Here is a 17,309-nt window from a genome sequence, read left to right as displayed (position 1 = left end):
ACAACTTCGTAAATAATAAAACTTGTAAGTGTGTCACATGACAATAGAAATCATGTCTTATATGATGACTACCAGCCATAAGTTTTGCTGACGCTGGCTTTTAAATCGAACACTTTGATTTCCCCTCCATGCAAGTTGTAACGTGTATTAAATGTGTATTAAAATGTAACGAAGCTTCACATGTATATTTTAAACATGTAGTCTTAACGAAACTACTAAATAAGTGTTGATTGACGTAAAACCATGTTCAAACAAAGTTATCAAAATTCTCTTAGTGCTCCCCCGCTTTAGGTTTTTAAGAACAATGTCAATGCAAATGTGTTTTGTGTAGGAGAGCTGTTTTGTTTTGTCTAAATAAACAATTACAGCAAACTAATTGGAGCTTGAAGACAAAATAAGCAAAGTGAAGTAAACGGAAGATAATTTATAAAAAAACAGAAACAAAATGGAGCAGCTGGAAGGATCTTTTTTTATGCTAATTTTGACAATTTTTACAATATTCATCTACAACAAGTTTTTCAAACACAGGTACAATATTGTTTTATTGTTGCTCGTGCAAGATAAATATATTTACTAAGGTAAAAATAAAAAAGATACCTCGAATACATATTTTTGTTAAGAACCAGTTAAATCTAACATGACGCTAGCTGTTCCTATTTTTCGAACCTTTTTCAGCCCTTGTTTTCTTCTTAATAGTAAGAACACAGCTTTAAAATATAGACATTATTTTGTTTTTATTTTCTCAATTTTTTTCAGATTATGTGTTTGTTTACAGTGACGTTAGGTTATGGCGTCAGTCAATGCTGCGCCAAATATAGACAGAGGCCATGGGAGTGCTGTAAGTCCCCCATGGCGGGGTTGGGTTTGCAAGGCTCGTTTATGTTGTGAAGGGTTACACAAACTTTCATGGAAAACAAAAACAACAACTTAAGTTCAGATATTATAAGACTGTTCCACCCAATATCAGGGCTCGTCAGCATGCCTAAGAAATACCTAATGACGTAATGTTAGCTATTTCAGACATGGACAGTCTGCTCCATTTAACGGAGTACAGTCATATGTTATATAAGAGAAAAGAAAGGAAATTGTATAAAAAGAAAGAAGCACTATACATATTCCTATGTAGTATCCTAACTTAAAGAATTGAAAAATTAGTTGCCTTAAATTCTTGGAATATTTCATTTAAAATTACAGATTGATACAGATACAAAGTAAGTCATATATAATCGATGACTTCAACTTTGTTAAAAAAAAAAAATTATGATTTTTATAAAAGAATTCTTGTAGAAAAAGTGTGTTTATATTTTCCGCTTTTTTACTTTTTTTCTTTTCTCCAGTTTACTCATTAAGGCTGACCCTCCTCTAACACATTCTCTTTCCCAGAGCTCTTTGTGATAAAACATCAAGGTTTATCTTAGAGAGCTCTGGGGACAAGAATGCTTGTAACAGTCAAAGTAAAAGTGTACAGAAATTTGGCCGCTTAAATATTTCCAAATCTCTATTTTTTTTAAGAATAGAGGTTTTTTTTTTTAATCTACGAAGTTTGAGTTGGGAAGTTCCAAATTGATCGATCGGGGAATTTACCGCAATAACAACTCGCCAATTATAGATGCGCATTTCATTTTAATATGTTTATAATAAGCCTAGTACACTAAGCTTTCTTCGAGGATGTCAAATTTAGTTTCTCTGAAACAAAATCTTAGACGCAAACAAATGTCAGAGCAAATCCCTAAAATTCAAACGCACCTCATTGCAAACCCCGCGCAAAGTCGGCGTGGCCATGTCTTACTTTCTTAAATAATTCAAGAACTAATTATATTTGTTCGGGGCGAGTGAGACCATTCACGCTTAAAGCAAAGGATTTGCCGATATTCAACACGTGAGCAAAGAACAATAGAATTAACCAATCAAAAAGCGCGGTCAGGATAGCGTAATTTTCCCTACCTTAACCCTATTTGGTATGGGGGGGGGCATAAAGTGCCCGCGGCATTTTCAAAGTCTAATAACTTTTTTAATAGTGGATAAAATTACCTGAAATTTTGTGACTTTTTCTAACTTTTATTGGACTTTCGGAAAATAAGAAAATATATTTCCAAAAATTGTCCTGTCAGTGTCACTTTGTCCTTTTTTACAGGTGGTCATATCAACTTTTTTATTGTAGTGCTAAAAAAAACAAATGCTTTCTAAACTAACCAGTTGTATGAATATGCGATTATGTATGTAATAGGGGCATAAAGTGCCCGCGGCATTTTCAAAGTCTAATAACTTTTTTAATAGTGGATAAAATTACCTGAAATTTTGTGACTTTTTCTAACTTTTATTGGACTTTCGGAAAATAAGAAAATATATTTCCAAAAATTGTCCTGTCAGTGTCACTTTGTCCTTTTTTACAGGTGGTCATATCAACTTTTTTATTGTAGTGCTAAAAAAAACAAATGCTTTCTAAACTAACCAGTTGTATGAATATGCGATTATGTATGTAATAGTGACAAAAAGTCATCATACAATATTGACATGCATACTGTGTAATTTGTAGACCGGAATATTGGTAATTTACAGACCAGAATGTTTGTAATTTCCTATTTCTCTATTTCTATTGTCATATGATAACGTCATAGGTGATTTTGTCCCATATCAATCCAAATTGTCTTTATTGAGTAGCTACTGACGTAGGTGCTAATAGATATGCCAAGTTTTATTCCATGACAGCTACTTACACTAAGGTTCTCAAATATAGATTTTTCAAAAAAAATTCTTGAAGATTTGAATTCTGATCGGTTTCCATTTTCTCCTTAGAGAAATCCTTTGTCTTTATACCACCTGTTAATGTTCCTAATAATATCATACATTCTTATATTACTTTTTTAATGACTACTAATGTAAATAGTTTTAAAAAGATAAAAAACGAGAATTTTCAAGAAAGACATATTTTCTTCAACCATTGTCTCATTATAACGTCATCACTTCCTGTGATGACATGTCAACCTAAATATTTTGTCACTAATTAAGTCTCAACATATTGATGCTTCTTTGTGCCAAGTTTCGTCACTTAAAACCTAACTGAACAAAAGTTACAGCCCGCGGGCACCTTATGCCCCTCCCCTCAAAAAAGCCCATAGCAAATAGGGTTAATTGTTACAATTTCGTTGTGGTAAGAAAAATTATGCTGGCTCTCCTGGCTAGAATATAATAAGTTTTGGGCGAAAGTGAAACTTCAACTTTGTAGTGACGACGAGCTATTTTAAACCAAGTTAACAAGAAAATCCTGCTGTTGCGCAAGGCATTTTTTACCAAATTTCATGTTTCTTGAAATATTTGCGTTATAAATTTTTTTTTATCTTTAAAATAATCAAATTAGCATGTGTATATAATTTACAGTCATTTGACCTGTCCTGTTTTTGTGGCAAAATTGCTCCGCTCAAACGCATTCTCGTCCCCAGAGCTCTTTGAAATTGAAAGTAGCTCTGTACTCGTCATGTAATAATAATAAACCCACTAAATATGGCACAATTTTCTTGACTCGATTACCTGATGCTGTGTTTGTAAACTAGCCGTTTTTAGTTTGGCTTATCGTTTGTGGGGACCTAATTGGATTTGTGATTTAGTGCAACTTGAGAAAGCGGGTCTGATAATACAGTGGGAAAATCCGGGAAATGAATTGAATTCTAGTAAAGTTATTTAAATTTTGTAAAATATTTTTAATGTTTAAGCTACATGGTATGTGAAACTCACTTATGTTGCCAGTTTCTGTTTTTTCAACACAGGTTGAGTTGATTAGGTAAATTGACTCGATTCAAATATTTTCACTTTGAAGAGCGAGTACCAGGTTAAAGAAAAAAAGCAGGAGCATTGCTAGTTAAAAAAAAAGTTAAAACAACATTTTAATCAACTTTATGTTTTTAATGTCTTACCAGTTTCGTTTTAACAAAAATATGTCCGTATTTTCTGTATTAAGTGATTTCGTTAAAGAAAAGAGAAAAACAGAATTTCTTAATTTAAATTATCAATCATTGGTAAATCAAATACTCATGGACAAATTTAAGCTTGTTGGTTTACATTTTGGATGCTATTAAAAAAAACATTCCCACAAATTTTCACAATTTTCGAATGGGGTTGCATTACCAACTGAGCCAACACCGAGCAAACCCACCTCGTATAATCAGGTATAAGAGAATATATATGTATAAGATAATATATAATAGTATAAGATCTATAACTTAAAGTTTTTAAATGTGACCACCCAACTATTTGTGTTTGTTATACACAATAATACAACCTCGTTCCCAGGGCATTTTGCCTTGTTGATGAATTTAATAGCGGCGAAAAGACCCTGGAACAGGCTGGTCACATGATCTCTTCTAAATTATGATAATTATACCCAAAAATAATTTATGAAAGCTATTGCCCTGCAAAAAATTTACTTCTGTCCTGCGCGGGAGTTTTATGTAAATAAGAATACAACAAATATTTCGGCCGATTTTTTTTGTTGAGTGAATAAAAAAACCAGCTAAAATTTTGCATCAACTTTAGGGAGGCTCGTTTTAGAAATATGTTAGAAAAAGATACCATTTTTAGTTTTGCATGATATAAAGCAAATTTATCTCAATAATTAAATTGATATATGGGAAGTGTTGTTCTTTCCCTGCAGAACTGGTAGTTCTAGCTGTAGCGTACACCGTCCAAATTACGTGAACATCTTAATTAATAGCTAGTACTTGTATATATCGATTGTGGAAAATTTATTACCCTACTTGGGTCAAAATTTAATGTTGTTAGTCAATGTTTGAGTCTATTTTTATAAACATTTTGGTAAAAAGCTGGCCGTGTTTTCTTTAAATTTTAGTGCGCAAATGAGCTAAATTATCTGTCACATTTCTGAAAAACATTTTGTTGGCTAAAAACCCTTTCATCGTGATGTGCGTTATTTATAATCTCCGAACCTTACGCATATCGACAGACAAAATAATGCAGCCAGTAAGCCGTAACAAAACTTCTAAATATGGAACAAATAAGAACATGCAAGTAAGGTTTCTTAACAAATTAATACTTATAAGGCCAATGTACCCTCCTTGATGTACCATACTGAGAAAATTTAACACCAAAAGGTATTAAATTTATTATATTTTAGGCTAGCCATTAACTACGGTCCACTGGAATATTTTCGCATATTGTGGCCGTACAAATAGTATTTTTGGAATGAATACACGTATATAATAAACCAGCTTTAACTTAACCTATTATTTAAATATATGTTGTCCCTTTTACGAAATAAGATCTTGCAAAATCTGTAAATATTAATGTGTAAAAATTTTATAAGAGTTTAACTGTAATATTTAACTGTAGTGAACCATTTTCACTGCAGTTGTGTAATTTCTAACGTGTTCTCAACAAAATCACCCACCTGGAAAATAATAGCCATTGAATATGTGGCTATTAAGACCAATAGTGTAAATTCAGTAATAGGCATTCTAATGTGAGATTCAATATCCGATGTGAGAAATTTTTGCAAAACTTATTTCTAGAATTAAGAATCATAATGAAAAATTTAAAATTAATTTCTGTGATCAAAATGCATTTTTATAAAAAAATGCAGTTTGAATATTTTACTTTTACGTAATTTTATTTGGTTTTAAGGTGTTTGGGCCAATTTTGTTTAGGTTTAAAGAGACAATTGAAATAAAAACAACACTAAAGAGCTATGAAATTAAAAAGAGGACATGCTGAACGAGAGAACATTTTATAAAATCATTGTTTATAATCTTAAGTACATATTTAATTTTAAGTGCCCTCGTGTGAATAAATGTAATTTTAACGGTACGGAGAACATTTAATTGATGTATTTTCAGATGATGCTTCAGCATAGACTGAAGTGAAAATTTTTCAAACTAAAACAAATTTGTTTTCTTGCCTTAAACCTTAACAAGTAAATATGGAAAGGCAATCACACAAAATTTTATTGAATATATTCCTAAAGAATAATGATAAAAGGACAATATTTTTAATTCTTAATTTTTTATGGAGATGTAAAGCATATATTATGGAGATAGAACTTTATTTCAACCTGTCATATGGAAAAAATGCATTGTTATCTCGGTTTGCAAAATTATTTCTTTTTACTCCTTTTTTCCTAAAATCAGGCCTATTTATGTTTGTTTATTTATGCCGAGTTAAGTCACAAGTAAAGTTGTAACTGGTGCAGGTATACACTGTGTCAAAATCCATTGGAGCGCTTACCGGAATGAGCGCTTAGTACAGGTATATCATGTCGCACATCCGTTAGTGTGTATTACATCTGTGGGCCTTTAGGCGTTAGTTTAAATAAAAAGCAAAGAGCCCGTCATTACCTTGTTCTCTGTTCGACTAAAACAATTAACCAGAATTTTAATTTACGGTATTAGTTTTCGTGAAGTTAGCCTATTGTTACAACATTGTGGGCAACAAATAAAGCTTTTTGTCCCATTGAAGCAATAAACCTTTGCCAAACTTTGGATCACAGCAGAAGTTGTTACGTTAACTGCATTTAGCATAAAAATTATTGATTTAGAATTATAGCCAAACTTCATTTTAAAGAATAGGAGTAAACAAGGTTACCTTTAGCTAGCTAACTACCAAGATTTAGGATACTCTTAAAGTCTACGTTTGTAGCAAATATGCTAAAACTGATTTGTTTAGGTTTAGATGTGACTAGAAAACGCAACAACATAGACCTTTTTACTGAAGGAGCTAATATTTTTAAATTTATGACTTCACAATGCAGTATGGGAAAATCAGGGTATCTCAAATCAAAACAAACCTTGAACGAAGGTGTCCACTTTTAATTTGTAAGTGTAGCGAAAAATTCAAATGACAATGATGATTGTTTGCAGATGTTTTCCATGGTCAGTGGTTCCACATTTAATAGATTTTCTGGTACAGAGTTGTAGGTATAGTCATTTTCAAGGTGAACACTCTTTTAAAAACATAAAAATGAAAAAGCCTGTCCATCAGTAGGCGATGCTAATGGATCCCAATGAATATTATTAGCTATGGGTTGATGCACAGAAGAAGGATCAAACGAAGTTCGTTGTATTTTAACATGGTCTGGTAGATGCTCTTGATGTGGTCTTTTAAAAGATACCGACAAAATTTTAGCAGGAAGATGAACTTTTTGTCGACTTTTAGTCACTGTTGTGTTCCAAACTTGAGTTCTGGACGTACATGTTTCTTCATCTTCGTCTTCGTTTTCTTTTTCTGTTTCTTCTTCTTCTTCTTCTTTTCTATTTTTTGCTATATAATAATGCTTATTGATTTTGTCAACAAATATGTCACCGCCAACCAAGTCAATGTTTATTTAACAATTTTTGTTTCTTTAGACCATGGAAGATGAAAGGATTTGGCACAGACAAAATCATTAAAGAAAATGAACACTATATTCGACTTCTCACATGTCTTAATTATGCTGGCAGAAGAGCTTTGCTAGAAATTATGTTTAACAATGGCTTGTCACGCAGTAAAAAGGATCTTTACAATCAATTACTGGTATTCCAAAAAGACTTTGTAAAGTTAAAATCATCAAAAATAATTAGCACGAAGCAGTTCGCCTTGCTTTATCCGGATTCGAAAACAACAGACTTTGATGAATTTGATATATCCTTGCTGTATCAGATTATTCGAAATTGCACAACCTTACCCGCACCAATGGGTGGCTGGAAGATTAAGGAGTCAAAACAACAGGATCAAAGTATTGCAGCTTTCATTATTCGATTGAGACTTTTTCGCAACAAAATATCTCATTACGGTAACACTAACATATCAGATGCTGACTTCAAGTTACTTTGGAAGGAATTAATGGATTTATTGACTGGCTTGAATTATCGCATTAGCAATGTAAAAGAACTGGAACATTGTCCTTTAGATGCAACATATGAATATAAGAACGCTATAGTAAAATCTCAAATTGACTTATGTTTCGACCATATTGATTCTGTCAATACCAGCATGGAATCTATGCAGACAAAGTGTGAAGAACTATCTAAAATGAGCGATCTAACAAGAAACACGTATTGTGCCGAGTTTAAAGATATAAAGTATGAATTAAGAAAACTGAAAAGTGACCTGGAGGGTGATAATGTGTTTAAGGTGTATTCTGTTTACGACAGGCTACCAAAAATAAAAAAAAGACTTTCAAATCAGACTAAAGTTTTAGATGAAGACAGGGATAATCTTGATGGTCCTGGTAATTTGACTGTTATGGTAGAAAATGCGCCGTTCTCTGCAGTTACACAAGATCAAAATGGTAAAAAAGTTAAAAAAGACTTTTTTTGAAAATCTGAATGTTTATCAATTTAACTTCATTCGTTTTTCGAATATAGTATGACCCGGGGGCATATAATTTTTTGACAGGCTTTTCCAAATTGCATTAAACTTGCCATACATATAATACGTCATAAAAAGAACAAAATGGCAGCCGTAAGTTTTTGCTTATATTGGCACTTTTTCTGTGACGTCATCGGGAGCTTCAAATTTGTCGAAAAACCAACATATGCTTAAAATTCATCTACTTTAGTTCTTGAACACAAGTTTCTAAATAAACAAAATCCCGAATATCCAAATAAATCGATAAGTCGGATTAATTCCGTGTCCAATTTACAGACTGATTCCTCTTGATAAAATAAACCCTCCCCCCCCCTCCCCCTCACCTCAGACCGAATAGATTAACCGTACTTTGCAAACGGGTATAAAAAACTTTAGGTCGCAGCTATCTCAACAATCAATAACTATTTTTTGCATCTGTTAAAATATTGAAATGCCAAGTTTACGCTAAAATCTATTCTGTAGTTTTGCCTTATTACGAAAATGATAACATTTTGCATAAAATGATGTAATTGGTTGCAGACTACAATTCCAACTATTTTTGGAGATGTTAATATTCGATAATGCGTTGCTTTGTTTCTGTTTTTAGATACTTTACCACTGATTGAAACAAACTTAAGTGCATTTAGAAAAGAATTAACCCTTCACGAAGGCGTAACAGTTGAAAAATTGAGGTATTTAACAACATGTATTAGTGGTGCCTCATCCTTCACTTTAGATACCTTAACACTTCGCAATTGTGGTTTGACAGACGCACATATTCTTGCCTTGAAAGAAATGGTTCCATATTTGGACACGCTTTGCCTTAGTAATAACAAATTTATTACAAATGTTGCATGGAAGGCTCTTTCCAATGAAATTTGCATGAATAAATTCTGTAGATTAAATTGGCTGATGCTAGACGACTGTAATATTAGTGATGCAGAGTTTGCTGCAATTGCCGAAATGATCCCACTCATTCGGAGAGTTGACATGAGCCGAAACAAAAACATTAGTCCTATAGGTTTAAAATATTTAGCCAATACAATTTGTCAAACACCAAATCTACTGTTAGAAGAGCTAAAATTGTGGGATTGCAATTTACAAGATTCTCATCTTGTTTCGTTAGCTGCATGTATAAACAGATTAAACAATCTTAACATCGGTCGTAATAGAGGATTTACTCCTACTGGTTTGGAAAGTTTAACAAATAAGATGTTGGATGATGAATTATGCTGCCTAAAGAGGATAAATTTATCAGATTGTGATTTGAACGACGGTCATCTATCGGCTTTGTACACCTTTTTCTCAGTTTCAGATGACGTATCAATTTATGGCAGACAATATTTTTCTGATATTACTTGGAAATTTCTCTCTAATGTGATATATGACAAAGGTACTCTGGTGGACTTCCTATTTCTACCGGAGGTTACCGTTAACAAAGATAACGTCGCCTTCTTTACAAAGTTAATAGCAAGAACACGAAATATTTTTATGCACGATGCAAAAGTTCGTCAGGATGCGTTGAGTGAAATTTCTGAAACAATTTTTCGCTCAGATAATATTGATACACAGTATTTATGTCTTAGCACAGACCATGACCAAGAACCATATTGGAAGCTAGTATGTTCAGATGTGCGTATAAATACATTTGATAGTGTTATTTTAAAGCCGACATGGATGTCCATTATAGCAAATTTAATCACTGGAAGTCTAAAACAGCAGTTGTCAATACTTAATTTACGAAGATACAGAATTGAAGATTCTCAACTGTATGATTTAGGAAAAATTATACACTGCGTACATGATATTATCTTCAATGGTTGTGCTATAACAGCTAACGGTTTACTTCAGTTGATCACAAAGTTCGAACGCACTGAGAAAGCCTGGGTATTCAAGCATCTTGATTTCTCTAGTTGCAACTTGACAGACAAACATTTGCAGAGTTTAAGAAGGTTGGCTCCTTATACTGCTTACCTGTCCCTGAGAGAAAACCCGCAGATGTCACCACTTTCATTAGGATTGCTGACCGATCATATTATCACACAGAATTTTTGTTGTTTGGATACAATAGATTTCTCAAATTGCGGGCTAACCGATGAACACATAAAAGCAATGAAGAATCTTATACCAGGAGTAAAAAGAATTTTTTTGCATGAGAACAAGATGATTACGGCAATTGGATGGCGCCATTTTTCCGATGCCATTAAATCTGCATATAAACAGCGGTTACAATATATTGCAGCAAGTAGATGCAACTTAAGCGCAAAATCACTTCCCGTCTTTCTAGAAGGAGCGCAGATGTCGAAGGAAATTGATTTGTCAGGTAACAAGATGTTGGAGCCTCATTCAGAACTACCATTTTTACAATTTACTTTTGTAAATTCGATTAACTTATCAGACTGCAATTTAAAGGAGAATGGGCTTGCAATGATCAGTAAGATGATTCCTTCTCTTAAGAGGATTGACGTTAGCAGAAATAGAACTATAACTGTAAATGGGTTGAAAATGTTTTGCGATCTTATTTTGCAGAATGTGATGTTTCAACTCGACAGCATTTCATTTGAAGATTGTAATTTGACAAATGACCACCTTCATGCCGTTCATGGCGCATTTCTCTTAATCAAAGAAGTTTCAATAAGAAACAATAAAAGGCTTACCATTAGTTCCTTCAGTGAACTTTCAAACGCAATTATTTCCGCTAATACTCTTAAATTAGAAAATTTAGATATTAGCAATTGCAATATTTCGACAGATCACATTGTGAAAATGAAAGAAATGATCCCCTTATTAAAAGAAATATCTTTCAACAATAACAAAACTATCACAGCAGCATGTTTACGGTATCTGGCCGATATCATATCTTCAGCAAGTGTTTCGAACCTTGAGAGAGTAAGCCTTTGTGATTGCAACATTTCTGACCAACACTTACAAGGCTTTAGTAAGGCTTTATTGCGTTTAAGAACAGTTAACCTTAGACGTAATAACAAAGTCTCTAACAGTGGTCTTCAAAGTGTCGCTTCTGCAGCATCAAAAAATACATGCATTTGTACATCGGTTGGTTTACAAGAATGTGATCTAAGGAATTCAGACCTGGACGTGTTTCATCAGAACAGAAATGTTTCAGTCGCGTCAATTGATAAGAGAAGAAACAATTTGCTAACAGAAGACATCTTTATCCATTTAAACATCGAAGACCTTTACCAAAACGATAACCTTGACATGACTTGGCTGAAGTTTAATGACAGAGCCATTTCTAAACTTTTATCAAAATATCCGTTGGCTGCTAAACTAGATCTTTCTGGTCAAAATAAAATCACTTCTATCGGTTATACTGCTATCACGGCTGCCATTCTTGAATCAAATAGCAACAGAATGCAGTCTTTGGTGCTACAGCATTGCCAACTTATTGATTCTGACATTCAAGCAATGTGCACATTATTGCCATATTTGAAAGAACTTGATGTTAGCTACAACAAGACAATCACACCAGCTGGGATCAAGAGTATGTCATTAGCAATTGGAGATTCTGTGTCGTGCTCATTGGAGGTAGTCAAATTTAGAGGCTGCAACATTACCAACTGCCATGTTGATATGATGGATAAAGTGATTGAGCAAGTTAAAGTTCTTGATTTAAGCGGAAACAAATTTATTTGTGAGAATGGTTGGAAAAGGTTAAGCCATTTCGTTACAAGTAAAGAACATCTAAAGTTGGAGAAACTTGTTGTTCAAGATTGCAATTTAAATCTCTCCTGTCTGAAGTCTTTGCAAGATGTAGTGTCAATACTAGTTGAGCTGGATATTAAAGGAAATTACTCATTAAAGGCAGCAGACTATTCGTATTTGTCAAAGATCATTAGTGAACCTGATAATTGTAACCTCACAACTGTCGCTTGCGATGATCTCCTTGAATGCGAGGTTCAAGTTATGGGAAAGGCTTTGGCGTTATTTCACACTTTGAAGTTGCAATCGTCAACAATCCTGTCGTCAGAGACACTACACCATCTCTTCACTGCTATTACACAGTCGCATCATTGTCATTTAGAAGTTCTTGATCTTTCAAAGATTACCCTCACGGACCTGCAGCTGGAGGAAATGTTGAATATCTTACACTTATTTCAAGAGATTGATTTATCTGACAACAATCAAGCAACTACACCAAGTAATTTGCAGATGCTGTCAACAAAGGTGGAAGTTCTGTCTAGAGAACTTGGATTAAAGTTAAACACAGTTAAGTTAAGACGCTGTGATATAACAGATGAAAAGATACGTAGCATGCAACCGTTGATTCCCAATATTGAGAAATTGGATGTGAGCTTCAACAAAACAATCCAGCCAGTTGGTTTAACCTACATTGGCACTGCGTTAATGGAAAGTTACAGCACTAGCAGATTAAAGTGCTTATCATTGGCAGGATGTAATTTAAATAAGTCGCATTTGAAATGCTTGACAAACATCTTGCCATTACTGAAGGAAGTTATATTTGACGAAAACAAACTGCTGGAGGTTACTGACGTGGCATACATCTCCAATGTGATTACCAATTGCGAAAGAATGCAATTGGAAAGTATCAGTTTTAAGAATTGTGGCATTCGTGATGGCCATGTGAAGGTTATGGACAAATTATTGATCCGAATGAAAACAGTTGACTTAAGCAGCAATCCTTCAATCAGCGAAATTGGATGCACATTTCTCTCGAACCACATCACATTAAATGATGATTGTGCATTGGAATGTCTGAAATTTCAAAATTGCAAGGTGACACTAACCAAACTAATGGCCCTTTTACCAGCTCTCGTAAAATTAAAAGATATAGAATTAAGTAATAATCCATACCTTCAACCAGAAGAAATTAAAAAGGTCTTAAATACCGTCAATTTATCCGATTTTTCAGACTTAGGCTGCAACTTGGTTAAATATTTCAGTTTAACAGATGAACACATAAAAGAAACAGCAACACATATGCCTTCTATTAAAAATCTCGTTCTTTCTTCAAGAGGCTTCTGCAGCGTTAAAGGAATTGCAGATTTGGCCAGTTCAATCCTTAAATCACAGACAATTAAAATAAAGACGCTTAATATGAGCGGTAACTACTTGACAGATGAACATGTGGAAGCATTATGCAAAGTGTTTCCCCTAATGGAAGTGATTGACCTCAGTGGTAACAAGCGCCTCACAAGAAAAGCAATTAAAAGTCTGGGAAATGCTATCAATTCTGTTGAAAATGTTAAGATAAAAGAATTGATACTGAAGGATATCAACTGCAGTGCAGGACACATCGAAGAAATAATCACATTAATAGGAAAGTTAAGAAGCTTTACACTAAATTTGAATAATAACAAAACCGTGACACCGTCTAGCTTGAGAAAATTATCGCAACATATTTGCAGTACTTCAGACCAGTCCTTAACGAGTCTCTCGTTAGCAAATTGTAATTTACAAGAATGCCATCTACAGTCGATGTCAGAATTGATTTCAAATATTAAGACTTTGGATATAAGTCAAAATAAATTAATTACACCAAAAGGTTTGACACATCTTTTGAGCAACCTAAGCGTTACTAAAATGGTCAAGCTAACAGATCTGTCGTTGAATAACTGCAATATCAAAGAGAAGCATCTTGGAGCACTATCAAAGACGATCGGTTTTTTAAAATCTTTAAATTTGAGTAATAACAACACCATATCACCAGCAGGTATCACGTCACTTTCGTCTCATTTACACACTATGGACTCAGTTTCACTAGAAACTGTTGGACTGGAGAATTGCAATTTACATCATGCGCATTTTGATGCAATGGGAGTTCTTTTGCGTCATATCAAAAATTTAAATGTCTCTGGTAATCAAAATATGTCCGAGAAAGATATAATACACATGACAATGGTTGTAAATGCTAAGCAAAGTAACCTGGAAAACATTAACCTGAGCAACTGCAACCTCAAAATTTGCCATTTAGTTGCTATCTCTCCAATGTTACCACGTTTAAAGAAAATTGACATGGCAAATAACTGGAGTATCGCGCTAAACGGGATAGAGAGTCTTCTTAAAGATGCTTCGACGTCCAAGACTTGCAACCTGGAAACAATATCCATATCCGATTGTAGTGTTAATGTAAAAGCAATAGAAGTTATTTTTTCCTTGGCACCATCAATCAAAGAGATCGATTTTAGTAAGAATAGAAGGATAACACCAACAGATTTGTCATCTATCGCGCAAAATCTTCGCAGGACAAATGGAAGTAGGCTGGAGACGCTTAACTTGTCCGATTGTGGAATTGGGGATGAACATTTAAAGACACTTAGTGAAATGATGCCACAAATGAAGAAGATCATCTTGAACAACAACAGGCGCATCACCTATACTGGTTTAAAGCACGTGTCTGATGTTTTGGAAAAATGTTTGCAGCAACAAGGGCACGTGAAACTAAGAGAGGTGCAGTTACAAAATTGCAATCCAAGTTCACATTGGGAAAAGCTTAGCAAGTGGAATGCATTCTTCAAAATAGTAGTCTAACATAGGAGGTACACACTTTTTTAAAGAACATTTATTTATAAAAATATGAGGGTGGAATTTACTTAGAAATTAAAAAATATTAATATTAAGAATATTTTTCGTAAAAAATAAGTAAAGCGACTTGCCATTGTCTAGCTTTTTTGTTTTTCCAACTGCTTATGTAAACGAGGAGGCTTAAAAAGAGAAACGCTTTAATCTAAACTAATATGGAACACCAAAAGTAAACTTGCTGCCTTCTTCAAATACTATGTCAATGACTGAACCTAGTTCTTCTAACAAGTTCCTAACCACTTTTTGCATACACAATAATCATATATAAAAAATGTAGTAAGAAAATTAATATAATATAAGATTTTTTCAGTCCGCTTAGATTTTTTTTCCTGCTGTCAAAAAAGCTAGCTAGCTTTCGTCTCAAGCAGTTTTCGCTTACCGTGAACGTTGCTAATGAAAAAGATAGAGTATGCAACATGGCCAGTAGGATGCATTTGCAGAAAGCTACTCGAGTGTTATTCTATGTTTTACTTGTAAACGTAAATAATAGTAAAATCTAACATCTTCCTAAATGAACATGTGCCTTTACAATTCTCATATTTTTTTTATTGCGTTTTTCATTTCTAAACAGTGATAAGTAATGGTTACGAATCAAGTCATATCTTTGGTTAAGAATGTTTTGTTCCAAAGTCGGTGGCAACGGCATGCCAGCATCTTAAATTTTAATTTCGGTTAACATGCTATAAAATTATTATATGATTGGTCATGAATTTAGTTAATTGTTAATCTTTTCAGTAAACCTGAAACTTGAAGATAAAAAAAATGGCCTGGTTAAGTGGTAACATTGAAAATAAAATTTCTGATAAAAAGCGAATGATTTTTTTAAATTTAACCAAATTTATATTTTGCACTTTCATAGCGAGGATAGAAGATATGGTGAAGCATTTGTCAGTCTACGAAATATGTCCAACATTTATTTTATTATTTTGTCTAGCTGACCAAAGGTAGAAATGCATTGGAGTCCTTCGCGCAAAGTTGTTACAAGATTCCGCGATAATTTCCAACGATAGACAAGCTAAGTTTCCTTATCGAATGGTTCAAGATACGTTGATACGAAAAACAGTAGTATATCATTTGTAAATATTCAATGTTTTTTTTTTAGTAAAAGTTTGGGCGTTTTTTGCAGTGTTCGTTTCTTTGTTTTTGTTCTAATAAATATCCATTTGTTTTGATTTTATGTCTACTGTTATTAGTGAAATATACTTTTGGAAATATGGATTATATTTTTTAGCAAGCTTTAGATAATTTTTTTTGTATTTGTATTTGCAGTTGGTATTTGTATATATTAGACGTTCTTCGGTTGGTCATGTTTCTGTAAATATTTTATATTGTAGTAAACTTAGTCACTTTTTGCCGACTAAAATTTTGAATTTAGTCACTAATAAAGAATAATTGCATAATTGCAAAAAGGTAGTCGGAAAAAAAGTTAGGTCGGAAAACGTTTGGTCGGTAATAAAAAAGTCGACAAAAATTTTAGTCAACAAAAAATACTGGTTACTTTAGCCGAAATTTATATCCTGTCTTTTATTTCACGCCTTTTCAAGTCATTAGTAAAAAGTTTGAACGAAAAGCTATAAACATCACAGAAAGATTTTCACATGCTACCGGTCTCAATTAGTGTAAACATTTTCCATAAGGAACACTTTAATCTTTCGCAACAACAAGAGACAGCTGGCTATGAATAGTTTCATTTTTTTTTAACTTTATAGCTACTTTCTGTTCAGGTGCGTTTATATATTTGTAATGTATCGCTATATATGTATGACTTGACTAAATATCAATTGTATGTTATATCTAACTGCTCTTACACGTAACTATGTATGGCTATGATATTAGATTTCTTAGTGTATATCACGAATGTCTCTTAATTGATATCGTTCGAGCTTTTATATCCATGTGGTTAGAGTCATTAATTTCTAGGGATATACTCACAAAGTGGTTGTAAAGAGGTCAAAGCTTCCATTTAAGCTCCCAAAAGACTAGTCCCAACTAGAAAATGGCTTTTACTGGTATTGCATTGTTAAGACGTGCATTAAAATATATGTCGTCTGTGGATATTGAATAAGTTACCACTATGATATATCTTAGGACTCTTAACGTTATTACAAGACGATAAATGTATGAAAATTTTATGAAGTAATTCAAAAAAAAAAAAAAAAAAAAAAAAAATAGCCCCGTGCCTATTTTGTTGTCGGCGGGGAAACGAATATGTTTTTTTATTAAAAGTAAAATATTTAGCTATAACCTCTTCTTAATAAAAAAATGACTTAAAATTTGTATGGCATGTTCCTAGGCCGGTTTAATAAAATAGAGCCCAAATCAATTTGATCAGTATTTATAGTTCCTGAGTTTCTGCATTTAGGCATTTCCAGGGACGCCGATAAGCAGTTTTCCTCAGCAAGTCAACAAGTACA

General features: G+C 33.3%; 1 protein-coding gene across 1 annotated transcript; it reads left to right on the top strand.

Annotated features, from left to right (window-relative positions):
- Positions 1 to 265: 265 nt before the first annotated feature.
- On the top strand, positions 266 to 16,749 carry LOC130628559 (uncharacterized). The gene is made up of 4 exons (XM_057441505.1): positions 266 to 528; positions 7,353 to 8,275; positions 8,942 to 14,852; positions 15,830 to 16,749. Exons 1-3 carry the CDS (start codon positions 446 to 448, stop codon positions 14,842 to 14,844), a joined length of 6,909 nt encoding a protein of 2,302 aa, XP_057297488.1. The 5' UTR covers positions 266 to 445; the 3' UTR covers positions 14,845 to 14,852; positions 15,830 to 16,749.
- Positions 16,750 to 17,309: the final 560 nt, after the last annotated feature.

This window comes from Hydractinia symbiolongicarpus, chromosome 15 (genome assembly GCF_029227915.1).
Source record: "Hydractinia symbiolongicarpus strain clone_291-10 chromosome 15, HSymV2.1, whole genome shotgun sequence".
Lineage (NCBI taxonomy): Eukaryota > Metazoa > Cnidaria > Hydrozoa > Anthoathecata > Hydractiniidae > Hydractinia > Hydractinia symbiolongicarpus.
This window is presented reverse-complemented; position numbering and strand designations above follow the sequence as displayed.

Bases quoted from the DNA above. Each gene is read 5' to 3' on its own strand.
- LOC130628559 (XM_057441505.1), top strand. From the start codon at position 446: ATGGAGCAGCTGGAAGGATCTTTTTTTATGCTAATTTTGACAATTTTT. The intron at 529-7,352 runs GTACAATATTGT...TTGTTTCTTTAG, and splicing joins AACAAGTTTTTCAAACACAG to ACCATGGAAGATGAAAGGAT. The intron at 8,276-8,941 runs GTAAAAAAGTTA...TTCTGTTTTTAG, and splicing joins AGTTACACAAGATCAAAATG to ATACTTTACCACTGATTGAA.